Source organism: Embiotoca jacksoni, unplaced genomic scaffold (assembly GCF_022577435.1).
Source record: "Embiotoca jacksoni isolate LCO1_2020_lvr unplaced genomic scaffold, fEmbJac1.0.p SCAF_22, whole genome shotgun sequence".
NCBI classification, from domain to species: Eukaryota; Metazoa; Chordata; class Actinopteri; family Embiotocidae; genus Embiotoca; species Embiotoca jacksoni.
In genome coordinates, this window is record NW_027185363.1 from 8,557,275 (window position 1) to 8,571,418 (window position 14,144).

Here is a 14,144-nt window from a genome sequence, read left to right on the forward strand (position 1 = left end):
TTTCCCTGCCGTGTATATTGAACATTTCCATCCTTTACCTTTGTAGTTTTGTACAATTTAGGGCATAAAATAAACTTTTGATCTCACCACAAGTTCCATAAACTCTCTAAATTTGAACACATTTAGATTTTTGTTTTGTTTTTAGTGCATTGTATAACCAGTCAGATGACATCACGTTGTTTCTTTCTGTCCCAGGAGGAGCAGAAAAGCAAGAAGTCAGCGGCCCCCAAGCGAAAGGGCCCCCGTGAGAACCACCTTGACAAGGAGCCACCTTCAGCCCCAGCTCAGGAGCAGAGGGCTGAGGAGGGCCAAAAAGAGGAGGAGGAGCGGCTCCTGAGGACCGAACCAAAGAGACCCCAGCACACTCACCACCACCACCACCACCGCCGGATGGAGCACCACAGCCACCCCCAGCACAGCCAAACTTCTGGTGCCGCGGATACTCAGACGAGCAGGGATTATAGCCAGAGGCTCCCACGAAGGCACCTGCCTGACGACAGGGAGGACGAGGTGGAGGAGGTGGAGGAGGTGGGCGAGGTGGAGGAGGAGGTGGTGGAGGAGGACGAGGAGGAGGAGTCTCACTATAACCACCGGGGCCATAACCACCACCACCACAACAGCAACCACCACCATCACCACCACCACCACCAACATCACCGTGGTAACAGCCAGCCACACGTCGGGGAAGACTATGAGCAGGAGCACAACGAGCGCAACCGGCAGCACAGGCATCACCAGCCAATGCCACCACGGACACAGCACACGGCTCACCACCCTGTACACAACCATCACAACTACCACCACTACCATGGCAGAGACAGAGACAGAGGCAGAGGCAGAGGCAGAGACAGGGACAGGGACAGAGACAGAGACAGAGACAGAGACAGGGACAGAGACAGAGACAGAGATAAAGATAGAGAAGGACACAAAGACAGGGAAAGGGACAGAGATAGGGATCGAGGTCGAGACAGAGATGCAAGACAGTGGCAGAGAGATTCCTATATACACTCGTGACTGTTGTTTCTACGGTGCATGGTTTTTATGCTGCTCATTTTATAATGCACTAATGGGCGGGGCAGGGTGTACTATGTTTGTTGACAGTGTTTCTCCTCATGTTGTTTGCCATTTTTCTAATTTCTACCCTCTGCCACATGAACACACCTCTTTCTTCTTTCCTCTTCTTTACCAAAAGGCATTTTAGCACTTGTAGGACACATTTTGTCTGTCTTATTTCCCCCTAATTCTTATAGCTGATGGCACAGTGTTCAAGATCAAATTCCATTGGTTGGTTCATGTAGCAAGGTTGTGCTGCATTTAACAGTTGTTTTTATTATCAGTTCAACTGGAAAAAAAAATTTCATTATAAAATATTTGCCAGTAAAATGTCAGAATTTTGTTTTATAGCTTCCCACAGCCCAAGATGACATCCTCGTATGTCACCTCGGACAAAGGCTTGGTTCGAACAACAGTCTTAAATCCAAAGATAATTAATTTACGCTAATACAAAGTGACAAAACTAAGAAAATTCCCTAAACATTAAATGTGAGGTGTAAATACATTATCCAATATCTGAGATAAAAATGTTTTATTGTGATAATAGTTACCTAATACAACTATAGGACATGTCAAACAATAGGTATCCTTTATTGAGTTCAAATGCTTGATTGATTAGTTGATTGACAGAAAAAATATACTAAACTAAAGCAACTAAAATATCAAACGTTTTCTTTCAGCTTTTCAGATGTGAGGATTTGGCACTTCATCGTTGGTTGTTAGACTGGCGGCTGAACAAAACAAATGTGGACATGTCTTGACCTCTCAGAAACTGTATCTTTGACTTTTCCGAAACAATGAATTGACTAATCTAGAGAGTAATCAGCTGTTAAATCTATAATCAAAAATAATAATAATTATTAGTTGTAGCCCAAAACAGCTTATATCCATTGTCAACACAAATATCTCAAATCTGGAGATAACGGGATGAAATTAAATAACTGTGGCATTATATGATTTCTCCAGAGATGCACAAAGTGATGTTATGTCTGATCAAATAACTGACTTGTGTTTTAGTGTCACATCTTCCTCCGCCCCTTTGTGTTTAAGTCTGTGCATCTTCATAAGCCAACAGTTTGTTTCAAACATTGGTATGAAAAGTCAAACTATTTTTCTACATGATTCTAGAGTTTTCTTCCTACTTTTTAAAATGGTGTTCAGGCATATTTACTGACTTGCATTTGCTCTGTCTGGAAGCATGAATAATCTTTTGGTGACACTGACCTGTGCTATATGCTGGATACTCTATGCATCTTCTTGTGATAAAATATATTGCTTGAATACAATCTCTATGCATTTGTACATACTTCATAATTGCCTTGTTAGGTACATGTAAGGAGAACCAGAGAGCCTGTTGCACTGTTTGGTAGAACTTGATCTGGATGTGTATGATTATTTTTGATTTGACAAAACTGAATTGACTCTGTTCCTTTGAAAGTTTGTTTTGGTTATATTTGTTTTGTACAGCGTTCAGAAGTTCATTTTGACAAATATGCATTTTATTGTTCAGAATCATTAAAATATCAAATGTGTAAAGTGACATTAAAGCATTTCCCTTTTCCCTTTTCCATTTATTACTAAAGAGAAAGATATGGGAATTATTTAAATAGGCTATGGAATCAAAACAGGTTTAATTTCGATACTATAACTTCTACAAAAAGTCATGATGTTACAACACTGCTGCTGTTAAAATCACCCCCATCATTAAATAAGGCCTGATTTCTATCTATTATATTTATTTTCTCTCTATAGTTCAATATAATTGTCTCAAAAGTATTAGATGCTGGGATGAACATAAACAAAGGTGCCTTTTCTTTTAGTAGGAAATAGTAAGGGGTGCATTTCCTGGCAGACTGGCTTGCCATAAACATGATAATAACATCTTTTAATTTCTGAATCAGATATTTTTTTTAGAGTATAGTTAAAGGACTGACATATGCTGATAATTGGAGTAAATTGCATGGATGTGACGCTTTCATGGGGGGAGATAACAGCCATGAAAAGCACCCCCTTATCAAATGCAATAATATTTATGTACATTTTATGGTTCCCACGAGCGGGGAGGTTCATACGGTCGAACACCGTTACAGCAGGTGGCGGCATTCACTTTTAACGTTAGTTTATCGTCCGCCAGTAAATAAATAAATGATCAAACTACTGTAATTATGCAGTCTCTCCGTTTCAGAGATTATCTTTATCAAAGATTGTCTTTCTTCCTTCCTTATGTCCAAAGTGTAAACGGCAAGTCACCTGTTAACAACTATGCTAACAGTTTAACCAGTAATGATTCTGAATCTGTCAGGACACCCTCCTTTCCTTCTTCACTGCAGGCAGACCCATCGCTGTAACGTTACATGGACCAGGTCTCGGTTTTCTTTTCTTTTTTTATTTAATTGGCAATTAAAGTACAGATTTTGATGAATGGGCAAAGTAAAAATATCATATGACAATTTGCCAGGCAGATCATTTTTTGACCCATAGTCTGGACTGTTGGTATGACCAAGCATGACATTTGAAGATTGTTCTAATTATAATGACCATTTTTCACTGTTATCTCACTCTTATTTTTCACTGTTATGTGGCATTGCCTAGAAAAAGTGATTCATACATTAATCAAAATTGACATATTACTTAATTATGAAATCAAGCATAACTTTTAGCCCTCCTTTGAATAAAAGAATGTTAGCTTACCAACATTTCGAAGACAGACATATCCATTGAAATCATTGCAAGATTTATGGGCCCATTTCCCGATGCCAATGTCAGGATCAGTTGTCATCCCAGTGCACCATAGTTGGTGATGAACAATACAAAATTGTGAGATAAAGAGGAAACTATGGTAAGAGCCATAAAGGTCTAATATTGAGCAGAAATATTGCTTTGTTTCTCCCAGTTTTGCTTGGATTTATATATTACATATTGATATATTCACTTCAAATTAACTCTCTCCCTGGCACCGTTCCCTGAACCACTCCCTCAATCAGTCCCCCCCGCAGCTGACCCGCAACCACGTCCCACTACCGCAGTGACATTTTTTATCTCTTAAACACAAGTTTTTATCAAGAAGGTAACTGAACTACTGTTTTAACTGTGACCACACATAAACATTTCCATTGCCAGGAGCCTCCAGATAAATTTACGCGTGTTCCTCGTCCTGTCTTACAAGGTTATTTCTTCAGTACTTTGTAAACATTGTCTTCTTTAAAAGGTATCACAAATTCAGCAGATTTATAGATGTTAAAATTTTTTATTTTTCATTTAAAACCAAAGAATTAGCAGTTATTACAACCAGCAGAAGGATATGAATTACAGTATTTTTTGCCAGTGGTTGACTAAAACTGTAAATGCTCAAAATCCTAACAAAAACTTTTCTTTTTTGGCAAACGTGGAACATAACATTCAATGGAGATTCCTGTGGTGTGATATTTACTTTAATTTGAAAAGCATATCATATAAGACAAAAAAAAACCACATCCCTCCCCCTCCCACTCGGTTTGTCTGTAAATTTGTAGTTGTCAATAAAAAGGAAATCAAAATAATTTGAAATTATCATAGACATTTACATGTGAAATGTAAATTGATTCATGTACTGTTTCACGGACACTGACTGCAAACTGCCAAATGTCCTCTTTCACATGTGGTACCAATTTATTGATTTACACCAGACCTGCGTGAGACCGGTCATTGCTAAAGAAGCGTGGGTTGTCAACAGAAGTTAACCCGCCTGGGATAGATGGGCCAATGCCAGACTTCTTGAAGAGAAAAAAAGATGATGATTGTTCCTGTGGCAACCGCAATAATGACCAGCACCACTGTCAAAATTACACGGCCACCGGTCTGAGGATCCGTTGTAGTTGGACTTACTCTACAGATTCAGGACATAGAAGATGAGAAATTAGACAAATATAATTTCATTTCCATTTATATTAAGTTCAGGAGCATTGTTGTTTAGATGCTGCAGAGTTTTCATCATTTTTTATTTTCTTCAGTAATATGAAGTTATTCATTCACCCAATTTTGAAAGTGTTCTTTCTGACTTGGCTTATAACTAAAATACAGTGGAACACGTGTTACATTTTTATTATCACTTGATATCACCACTGTGAAATATTGATTACAAAACAAAAAACACACAACAAATCATCAGTTACTTCAATAGGATTGGTAGTTTAAAGAGGTATAATTACCCAACCAAATTTGATAATGCATGCATTAAAATGCTTGAATATAAAAATGTTAGCTCACCAACATTTCGAAGACAGATATATCCATTGGTCAGATGGCAAAACGTGTGGGCCCATTTCCCGATGCCAATGTAATGATCAATAGTCATTGCAGCACAATGTGTCTGGTGGGTCACAAAGAAAAACTCGTAAAGCAAAGAGGAAACATCAAGGTCTCTTTTGCAGGGGTTATGATCTATCTGATTTTGCAGATAGAGTAGATGAAATTGTGCAAAAGCATCATTTGAAGCTTGTTGTTCTTGTGCCAGTCATGTGAATCATTATTTTACCTTTTACAGTGCTAACAGTGATACATTTTTGACAGACTGTGTGTGGTTATCACATAAATTCCCAGTAATAGCAACTGAAGTGTGTGTGTAAAGGATGTATTACCGATGGAAAAGGGAGTTTAAAATTGCTTTGCTGTAAAAAAAAAAAAAAAAAAATCCAGATGTCAGAAATGTTTGTCAATGCACAAGCCGAAAATATATTAAAAATATATCAAGAACAATATGGATTACTGGATATAACTCTAAACATAGCTTGTAGTCAAAGTGTGATGTATTTTGCTCCAGGTCAAAAAAAACTGAGTGCGCATTACAATCAAATGATCATAAGGGTTTTACCTCGTCAGGCAACATTTCTTGTAAATCGTAAAAGTACTGCAATGGAAAATGAGCATGTCAGAGATATTGAGCAATACACCAAAATGTATTATAAACAATACATATGTGTATAATTGATCATGAAACCAAATTAATATTGTGTGTACTTGAGGTAAAACCTCTGTTGTTCAGACTAACTGATACAGTTATGCCCCTAGTACACAAAAGTTTGAGCATGTTACCCCATGCAAAATGTCCTCGTACTCCACCTACAAGAGAAAGACAGATTGTTATAAAAAAACACAAACATATCGTTTCACATAATTTGCATACTTAACATTGTAACCCAAAAATAACAGTGCCCACTTACTTCAGTGCCCCAGTTCCTGTATCGTACTGGTCGCCCTTCAGTCCAGTAATATGAATTACTACCTTTATTAGTAAAACCAATCCACAGGTCTGTAACTGGTTCCTTGGCCATTTTAGATGTCAGAAACGCTACAAATGTAGCAAATATTGAAGAATTAAGTTTTTTTCAGGTTTTTGTCCCCAGTTTCGTTTGATTCAGATACACAGTTGGGCCCAAAAGTCTGAGACAACACCAAAACTCGGTCATATTTTCAGGTAAACCTGAAAGATTTTAGGATTTAGAAACATTTAACACGAGGTGCTATGACATGAAGGTTAAGAAGAATTTTTGAACATTTGGCACAATAGCCAAGTCGGCATTAAAATTCAAGCAAATGTGTGGCACTGATGATGCTAAGTCCTTTGTACAAAAGGCCAGATTTCGTTGAGTTGAGTATCCCCTTCCATTGAAGCAGAGCAGACTTGGGTGCCCCGGACTTAAGTTTCTCCTAATAGTCGTCAAGCTAGGAGTTGACTAGTTGTCACAGGTTTAACAATTTCATTATTTAAATGTATACATCAGAATCAGAAAACAGTTTGAGTTCTAGGGCTGACGAAGAATGTAATAATAATAATATTGTTATGACTGTTAAAACTGTATACAAAATATGTAAAACAGACCTTGCTCAGCAGGCGAGAGGATTGATGCCAGATTTCCTCCCATGTTTCTACACTGTTGTCTCGCTCCTTCCCATGTTTCCTTCGGGCTGTTGATGATCCTGTAACACTGTAGGATAAGAATCACCAACTTTGTACGATGTTTCAAAAGCGCGGTTGCTCATCTTTACCCACAAATCCATATTTATGAAGCAGTACTATCAGGCACTAGTAATCCCAATCTGTTTAATTCAATTGTATCTCAACAAGGCTACATAAGAGTGTCCTCAGACCTTTGAATTGAAATTGTTCCAGTTCTGGGGGCAACTGCCTTTCGGAGGAAAGGCTGGTGCTACGGTTGCTTTGGCAGGTGGTGATCCACTGCGTTTACAAATGACATTGTGCTCAAACCCACAGTTGTAAGCATCCCAGAATCCTGCGGGTCAATCCAAAATAAATATATTTCATCAAAAACTATTAACATTTTTACATTTAAATTTAATCTCAGATGTGTTTTTTTTTGTCATTACTGTCATTGTGTGAAAGTATGCTATTAACCCACCCATAGAGGGAGTCATGGCAGCACAATTCTCATCATTGTTTGGGAAGGCAGGTTGATTTCGATTCCACCTTTGGAACACGAGTGGAGAGCCATCCATCCACCTTTTTGGAAAACCAGAAGAGTTCATTTAAAAAGACACGTTCATTGTATCTTCACTTTTATTTTCAGATTATCTTTTTTCAGTTAGTCTTTTTTTCCTGTAATTTTTTTTCAATTTTTATTTGCAGTAAATTACACACAGCATAATACATTATTCAAGCAATCAAATCAGCAATATGTCACGTATTATTGAAACTTTATGTTCACTTTTTTGTATATGTTATTATTCAAAATACTCACTTAGCAGTTCCATTAAGATGTACGTTCAGGCCTATCCAGGTAGGCCAGATGTTGTCTACTATCTACACAGAGAAGAAGGAATACGGTCAGCAATACATGAATTTCAGTATGCTTGGATATGTGAGTTTAAATGCAGTGACGAATGACTGTCAGCAATGTTACAGGTTGCTGCTTACATGTTTCCATAGAAAGACACCTTCAGCTTCACTGTTGATAGTTACCAGGTCGCCATGCCTCTGTTGACAGTAGTAACGAGCATCTTCCATGACCTTTTTTTTTCTGTTGATGTGATACTGATTCCCTTTCCATTCCATCCACCCATCTGTGGTCCAATTGTATTCTGAAACATGTTAATATACCTCCAGTATAAGTGAAGATTTGAAGTACCAGTTGCCTTTTTTCATGGTCCCTCGCGGTTGAATCTAATAGGCTTCGGTGATTCTTAGGGCCTGATTTACTAAGATCTCAAATAACGGGTACTAAATTGTGTGTTCCTTCTGAAAGTTTGCACTTTTTTTTTTTTTGCACCCGTTTTGTGGGTGATTTATGAAGAGTAATTGCGTCATTCAAATCAGGCGCAAATCGTTGTATTTAAATGAGGGGTTTGCGTGTGTTAAAGAGATTCCAGCAATGAAAAACACAGAACGACCGCAAAACGAAATCTGATCCCATTGAAGTTAAGAAATATAACAAGAATAAAACGCTTCGTAGGAGATTATCGGCAAAAATATGTCTGAATAATCTTTCCCGTCGTCATCTCAAAAAATGTTTCCACGGGTGTAAAACCACTTTCTCGACGTATTCTTTAGTTTCTCCTGCGTCTCCTTCTCGCCACAATAAGAGCGGCCGTCTCTCTAGATTTGCGCACCTGATTAATACATGCCTTTCAGTCGTACTAAAATACACAACAATCACTTCTCCTGTTTCTTACTTTCAGGTTTAGTAAATATCGTTGCGGGTGCTAAGTTGTTCTGTTTGCATGTTCCCTCCCAGTATTTTGCACCTTCAATCAGAAACGCCCAATATTACATATGCATTCAGGCAAACTCGCAAAATGGACAACGTGTGTTAAATTGCACATTTGAAAGACTCAATCCTCGCTGCATGTCGTTAGAAAATCTGCTTGGATATTTTTGTGCGGGTGGAGTGGCGTTTGCACGTGATTTTACGCACAGAGACCTATAGTAAATCAGGCCCTTAGACTTTTTTCTCCAGTGCCATCAGCAGGGCAAAAGTTGTAGCAATAGGTTGTGAAATATTTTTTGGGCAGGCCTAACTAAATGCTATTGTTGGCTAATTTAGTGCAACACCTGACAATAACATGGAATCACTGATCTAAACTGAATATTTTACTTGTTTCTTTTTTTATTATTATTATTTTTTTTTACTTCAGCTAATTACATAGGGCCTGAATCTTACTGCAGGACTGCAGGTATTACGCATAATTTCATCAATTCTATCAAGCTCTAATAATGCAGGAAATTCCCAAACACATTTAAGCGATGTCTCATACAATTTATCCAATAATTGCAAAGTGGCAGTCACTGGCCTGTTTGGGTGCTAAGATCTCTCTGCTTTGCCTTAGTTCTTGACACGCACAGTTTATAATTAAGTTTATTATTATAAAGAGTAAAGAGATAAAGCAGAGGAGACAGAGTACTGGGAAAAAAAATAGAGGATGTAGAAAAGAGTGAAGAGGGAAACATCAAAACAAAAACAAAGGACACTAATGTAGCTCAGAGGGATGGCCACTAAGAAATGATGGAATTTGACAGCAAATTCAAAGCATGCAGTAGAATAAAAGGTTTTGCGCTAAAAGTGAATTTTGACATTTTCTCTGTGGTTGCAATGGAGAATGGGCCCACTTACCAGGAGGGGAAGGGCTTGGAGGAGGATTTGGGGTCACTCCTGCATAGGCAAAAGATAATTAAACTCAGAACACGGAAAAGACCAATAGAGTGGTAGACATTGTAAAGTTAGGCTCGTTCACTTAACCTCCAAGAAATGTTGCAAAAGAGTTACACGTTTTTGTTTGGTGTTAAAATTTGTCCGTCATTTTACCTATACCAATCTGGCACAGCCAACCACGCTTGTTCTCACAGTGCACATCATTCCAAGACCCACTCATGTATCGGCGGTAAGTTTTAAATTCCACACAAGATTCCACATTATTTGCATTGTCTGGCTGTCCAGGCTGCCAGTGTTTGAAATGCAGCTGTGAACAGAAGCAAACATTAAAACTACTAGTGACTTATAATTGAATTGTCTATTTGATTGTGTCTCCTAAACTAAGTAGATGTAGAAAAGTATTTACTTACTAGAGATCCATCGCTCCATACATAACCGGCATCTGGGTCAGGAGCACTAAGTCCAATCCATACATTATCTAAGCTATAATGGACAAACTCAAATTGATTATTTGAATTTAAAAACAGTTGGTAAAGCTTTTCCAAACTAATTAGTTGTCTCCACTCTCATTGTGCTACAAAGTCTGTTGCAACCTGTTTTGTATTTTCAGAAATTGAATAATTTGCCAGTTCACACTGTACCTCTCTGGGAGTAAATGTTTTTCAGCAACACTGTGGATGCTGAGCAGGTCTCCTCCGATAGCCCTGCAGTAATCTCTGGCCTCATACCAGGTCTTCCTTCCGAAAAAGCGCTCAAACAACTTAAGACCAAACAAGACAAAGAGGGTCAACATTAAGCATTTAAAGGCAAAGCCTTGGTATGTGTGCATGTATGTATTTATTTGTGAGTATTGGAGTGGTTTCAACCGTGTGTAATTTATAGCACAGTCATATATCCATTTTCCCATATCTCAATCATGGTACATGTAGTATATTTTGCATATTGTTCAAAATATTGAATATTGGATTCATAGTCGATTAGTTCTGGCCAATTTTCAAATAGAATTTTTGCTTGAAATCCCTAATATGTTTGTCTGTGAGTGAGGAAAACCCGATCAAGTTAAAGGTGTCCTGTAAGCTGAGGTGGGCTGTCTGTACCTTAAAGCACTGATTTCTTTCCCCGACTTGGGTCCAGTCGTTTGCGCATTTGGGAGGAGGAAGAGTGGTTAGGGCTGGGGTTAAAACTGGCTCCTGTGGCTGCTTACAAATGTATTTCTCTTTATTGTTGCAGGGAAGCACATCCCAGAGGCCAGCAAAAGTCCCGTTAATGGCAACACAGCCCTGTCGAGGACCTTGCATTGTTGAGGGAGAAATTGTGAAATGTTAATTATGAGGCTACTTTTTGCAACATTTTACTGTTGGAGTTAAATATTTATAAAAACCTGGCATTTCAGCATTCCAGTGTGTGAATCTCACTGAGTCTTCATTTGTCCATACAAATTCATCAATGTTGTTTTGATTTGAAAGCCCTAACCAGAAGTATTTCTCTGGTCTCTTCCCCACCAAGCTCACAAGGAATGTGTTATCCACGCTGGAAATATTTTCAAGAATAGGACCAAATACATATCTGGTGTTATCACCCAGTTGTTTACATTCTGTTTTAAATCATATTTTTAAATCTACATTTTTACACAAGTTCTAAAGTAGACAAAAGAGAACCCAATTAAACAAATCAGGCAAAAATATAATGGATGCACAGGAACTAAGTAAATAAATAGCAGTTACTGGATGTAACTGCAGTAGTAGGATATTTGTGTCTCATTTCTTTGAATGAATTCTCATTATCTTATGCTGAGGACTTGTCTGAACATTTGATGATATTTTAGGTGGTATTTATGCAGAAATATAACAAATTCAAAAGTGTTCACAAACTTTCACCCACCACTGAAGTGTGCCCATAACATTTTTTTTGGAAAAAAAAAAAGAAGTTCTTACCTAGTTGAAACATCAGCCAAGTAAGAATCTGAACTCTTGCAATCATCTTTAGCTTCATCAAATGTTTTGGTCTCTTCTCCTATAAAGAAGCAGAAAGAGCTGTGTCTTCTCCAACCCTGGGTTGATAGACAAAAAAAAAGAAGTAAAGAAAGCCTTACTGTGATTAATTATTTTTTTTAGAATGACAAAATAAATTTTCCTTCATATACAGTATGTGTCACTTTTCAAAATGCGAAAACAGCTTCAACCACAGAAATATTCTGTAGCTTTAAAGTTTCTGTAAACAGTATTCTAGAGTCTAAAGTTCTGTTTAAAGTTCAATTAATGGATTTTTTTTTTGACCACTTGACGGGAAGTCTAAAACAAGCTGAAAAATACAAACCCAACATATCACCTGTATTAAACAGCATTTATTAAAACTATGTTACTGTCCACAAATAAATATAGAATTCAGTGCTTTTTGTTAAGCAAGCTGTTTGTTTTGGTCTTTGTAAACTGCTTGGAGCACTGACGTCTTCGCCAGCTTCAAAACATCGTGTCACAAAAGCCCTGATAAGCTTATGAGTGAGTAATATGCCCGGAAGTTCAGGCACTACAGCCAGGTTAAGCTTTAGAGATTCAAAATTGTTAAGACTAAGTAAACTCAACACACCTTTTTGCAGCCTTTGTCCTGCTCCGCATCATCCCCAATGGGTAGTGAAACACTCGTCTTCATACAAATGAAGCCATGTCTCTCATCACACACACGATCAGTCCAGTTCCCCTTCTGCAACAAAGTACCAGATTCATTGGAGTTTATTACGGTCAGTGTGTTAATGTATCAAATGTCCATAAATTCCATAGTTTAACAACAGTACAAATTTAATCTCATGCTGTAAATGTATACATATGCACATGCACAACATAGACTCTATATTGTGTATGTTGTGTGCATATGAATATAAATAGTACTGTATGTACACCAAATCCTTATGATGCACCTCTCCACTGATGAGAACACAATCTTCTGTATTATTGGAGACAGTTGGATTCTCAGACTCCCAGCTTGTGAAGTTGACAGCGGAGGAGTCAATCCAATCAAAAAGCCCCTCTGTCCTCCTGTCATTCAGGCCAATCCAAAGCTCATCAGTGGATGCTACCGACATGGAGAAAAGAAAATTAACTTCACGTGAACAATTTGCAATATCTTAATCTGTCATGAGTAGCAAACATTTGCACTTTGTATTCTTGTGTTTTCTTTCTTGTGGAGCTCTGGACTGGTTATATCTTGTCTGTTTTATATTGTGTGAGTCATGCAGTGGGGTCACAGGGGTGCCCAGGTATTGTTTTAACAATGTCAGAAAGAACCGATGGATGAAAAGTCCAAGGGCTTGTTGATCTCTATTGTCAGCACTTCTTCCTTAAAAGCAATTTTCTTTTATTGTATTGTTCTCATACCATATCCAAGTTGAGAAATGATAAAGTGTTGGTCCTCCACATTGTGGATGCTCACAAGGTCCCCTCCTTCAGTACGGCAAGCTACCTGAGCATCAGACCATGCTTTCTGCGTCCGATTAAGAAGAAAGCAGTGGCCATTGTAGGGTAACCATGGTTCCGAACATAATCCTATCCCAACAGCTGATCGTGAAAAACAAAAAGATAAAAGCAGTGAGTGACAGACAGATGTACAGTAACCTGAAACCAAATGACAAAATAGTTTTCTATGTCATTAGTTACGTTTCTGATTAATTATCAATTCACATAGCGCCTTTAAGATATTTAAGGATCCATTTCAGTATTTCCCTTTGGCAGGCAGCCTAACAATGTTTGGGGAAACGCTACATTTAGTTCTAATTGAGAAAAATTATTATTAGAAAATTAAGCAATGACAGTAGCCATATGTTTTAACCAAAGAAAAACCTGCAGCCTTGTAAATTAGTTGAAATGTTTAATATATAGAACACTTTTTTTTAAAATATAAACTCACTTGCACACTAATCATTCTAATATGATTTTATATTACCTTGACAAAAGTACTGACAATTATTAATTGAATAAACTGAAACCTAACAAGCAGATTAGACTGTACATCAACTCATCTCACAAAAACTTAAAATGAAAAGTTGGAATAGATTACCATCTGAAGCCAAACAATGGAATGTTTGGATGACGAGCACAAAGGCTGCACAAGTTATCTTCATGGTTAGGACTCTTCTGTCGTAGAGCTGAAGACTTTAGCCAAGCATGCCTTGCAGCGGATTTAGGAGTTGTGTTAATGATTTTGCAACAGCAGTCTAAATAGGACTGGCACATCCCGTCTCGTCATGTCGTCATGACATTTTGTTTGCCTTGTCTCAAAAGAACAAGGAGGGGCTTTTTTTTCTCTCTTTTTTTTCATGGGTTCCAGCTTTTTGATATTTACACACTTGGTTGTTTCATTGTAATTCATGCTGCATTCTCAGAAGAAAATTACTATGTGCATATGTTCCACTTCAAAACAAACAGCCCAATGTGGGAAGCAGCAAATGCTTTCATT

The 14,144-nt window shown here is 37.8% G+C and overlaps 2 protein-coding genes across 5 annotated transcripts in view; one reads left to right on the top strand and one right to left on the bottom strand.

Moving 5' to 3' along the window:
- The window catches only part of cacnb2b (calcium channel, voltage-dependent, beta 2b), a 38,135-nt gene extending 35,522 nt beyond the window's left edge, over nucleotides 1-2,613 (top strand). For all 4 annotated transcript variants that reach the window (XM_069157749.1, XM_069157750.1, XM_069157752.1 and 1 more), the window contains exon 13: nucleotides 196-2,613. In XM_069157749.1, the coding sequence (XP_069013850.1) occupies nucleotides 196-1,014 (819 nt within the window). In that variant the 3' untranslated portion in view covers nucleotides 1,015-2,613. The remainder of the gene's footprint in view (nucleotides 1-195) is intronic.
- A 1,667-nt stretch (nucleotides 2,614-4,280) lies between these two features.
- LOC138203122 (macrophage mannose receptor 1-like) lies at nucleotides 4,281-13,840 on the bottom strand. The gene is made up of 22 exons (XM_069157748.1): nucleotides 13,746-13,840; nucleotides 13,067-13,246; nucleotides 12,610-12,764; nucleotides 12,282-12,395; nucleotides 11,630-11,745; nucleotides 11,077-11,225; nucleotides 10,793-10,986; nucleotides 10,337-10,455; nucleotides 10,106-10,178; nucleotides 9,849-10,002; nucleotides 9,657-9,695; nucleotides 7,964-8,127; nucleotides 7,788-7,849; nucleotides 7,449-7,549; nucleotides 7,180-7,322; nucleotides 6,911-7,016; nucleotides 6,252-6,379; nucleotides 6,124-6,150; nucleotides 5,903-5,938; nucleotides 5,670-5,699; nucleotides 5,299-5,401; nucleotides 4,281-4,918 (listed from the first exon to the last, which is right to left on the bottom strand). Exons 1-22 carry the CDS (start codon nucleotides 13,807-13,809, stop codon nucleotides 4,914-4,916), a joined length of 2,262 nt encoding a protein of 753 aa, XP_069013849.1. The 5' UTR covers nucleotides 13,810-13,840; the 3' UTR covers nucleotides 4,281-4,913.
- Between the last annotated feature and the right edge of the window lie 304 nt (nucleotides 13,841-14,144).

Excerpts from the sequence above, each read along its gene's own strand:
- LOC138203122 (XM_069157748.1), bottom strand. The coding sequence starts at position 13,809 with ATGAAGATAACTTGTGCAGCCTTTGTGCTCGTCATCCAAACATTCCAT. Across the intron at positions 7,550-7,787 it reads CATCTTAATGGAACTGCTAA|GTGGATGGATGGCTCTCCAC; the intron begins GTGAGTATTTTG and ends TTTTCCAAAAAG. Across the intron at positions 7,323-7,448 it reads TGCCATGACTCCCTCTATGG|GATTCTGGGATGCTTACAAC; the intron begins GTGGGTTAATAG and ends ATTGACCCGCAG.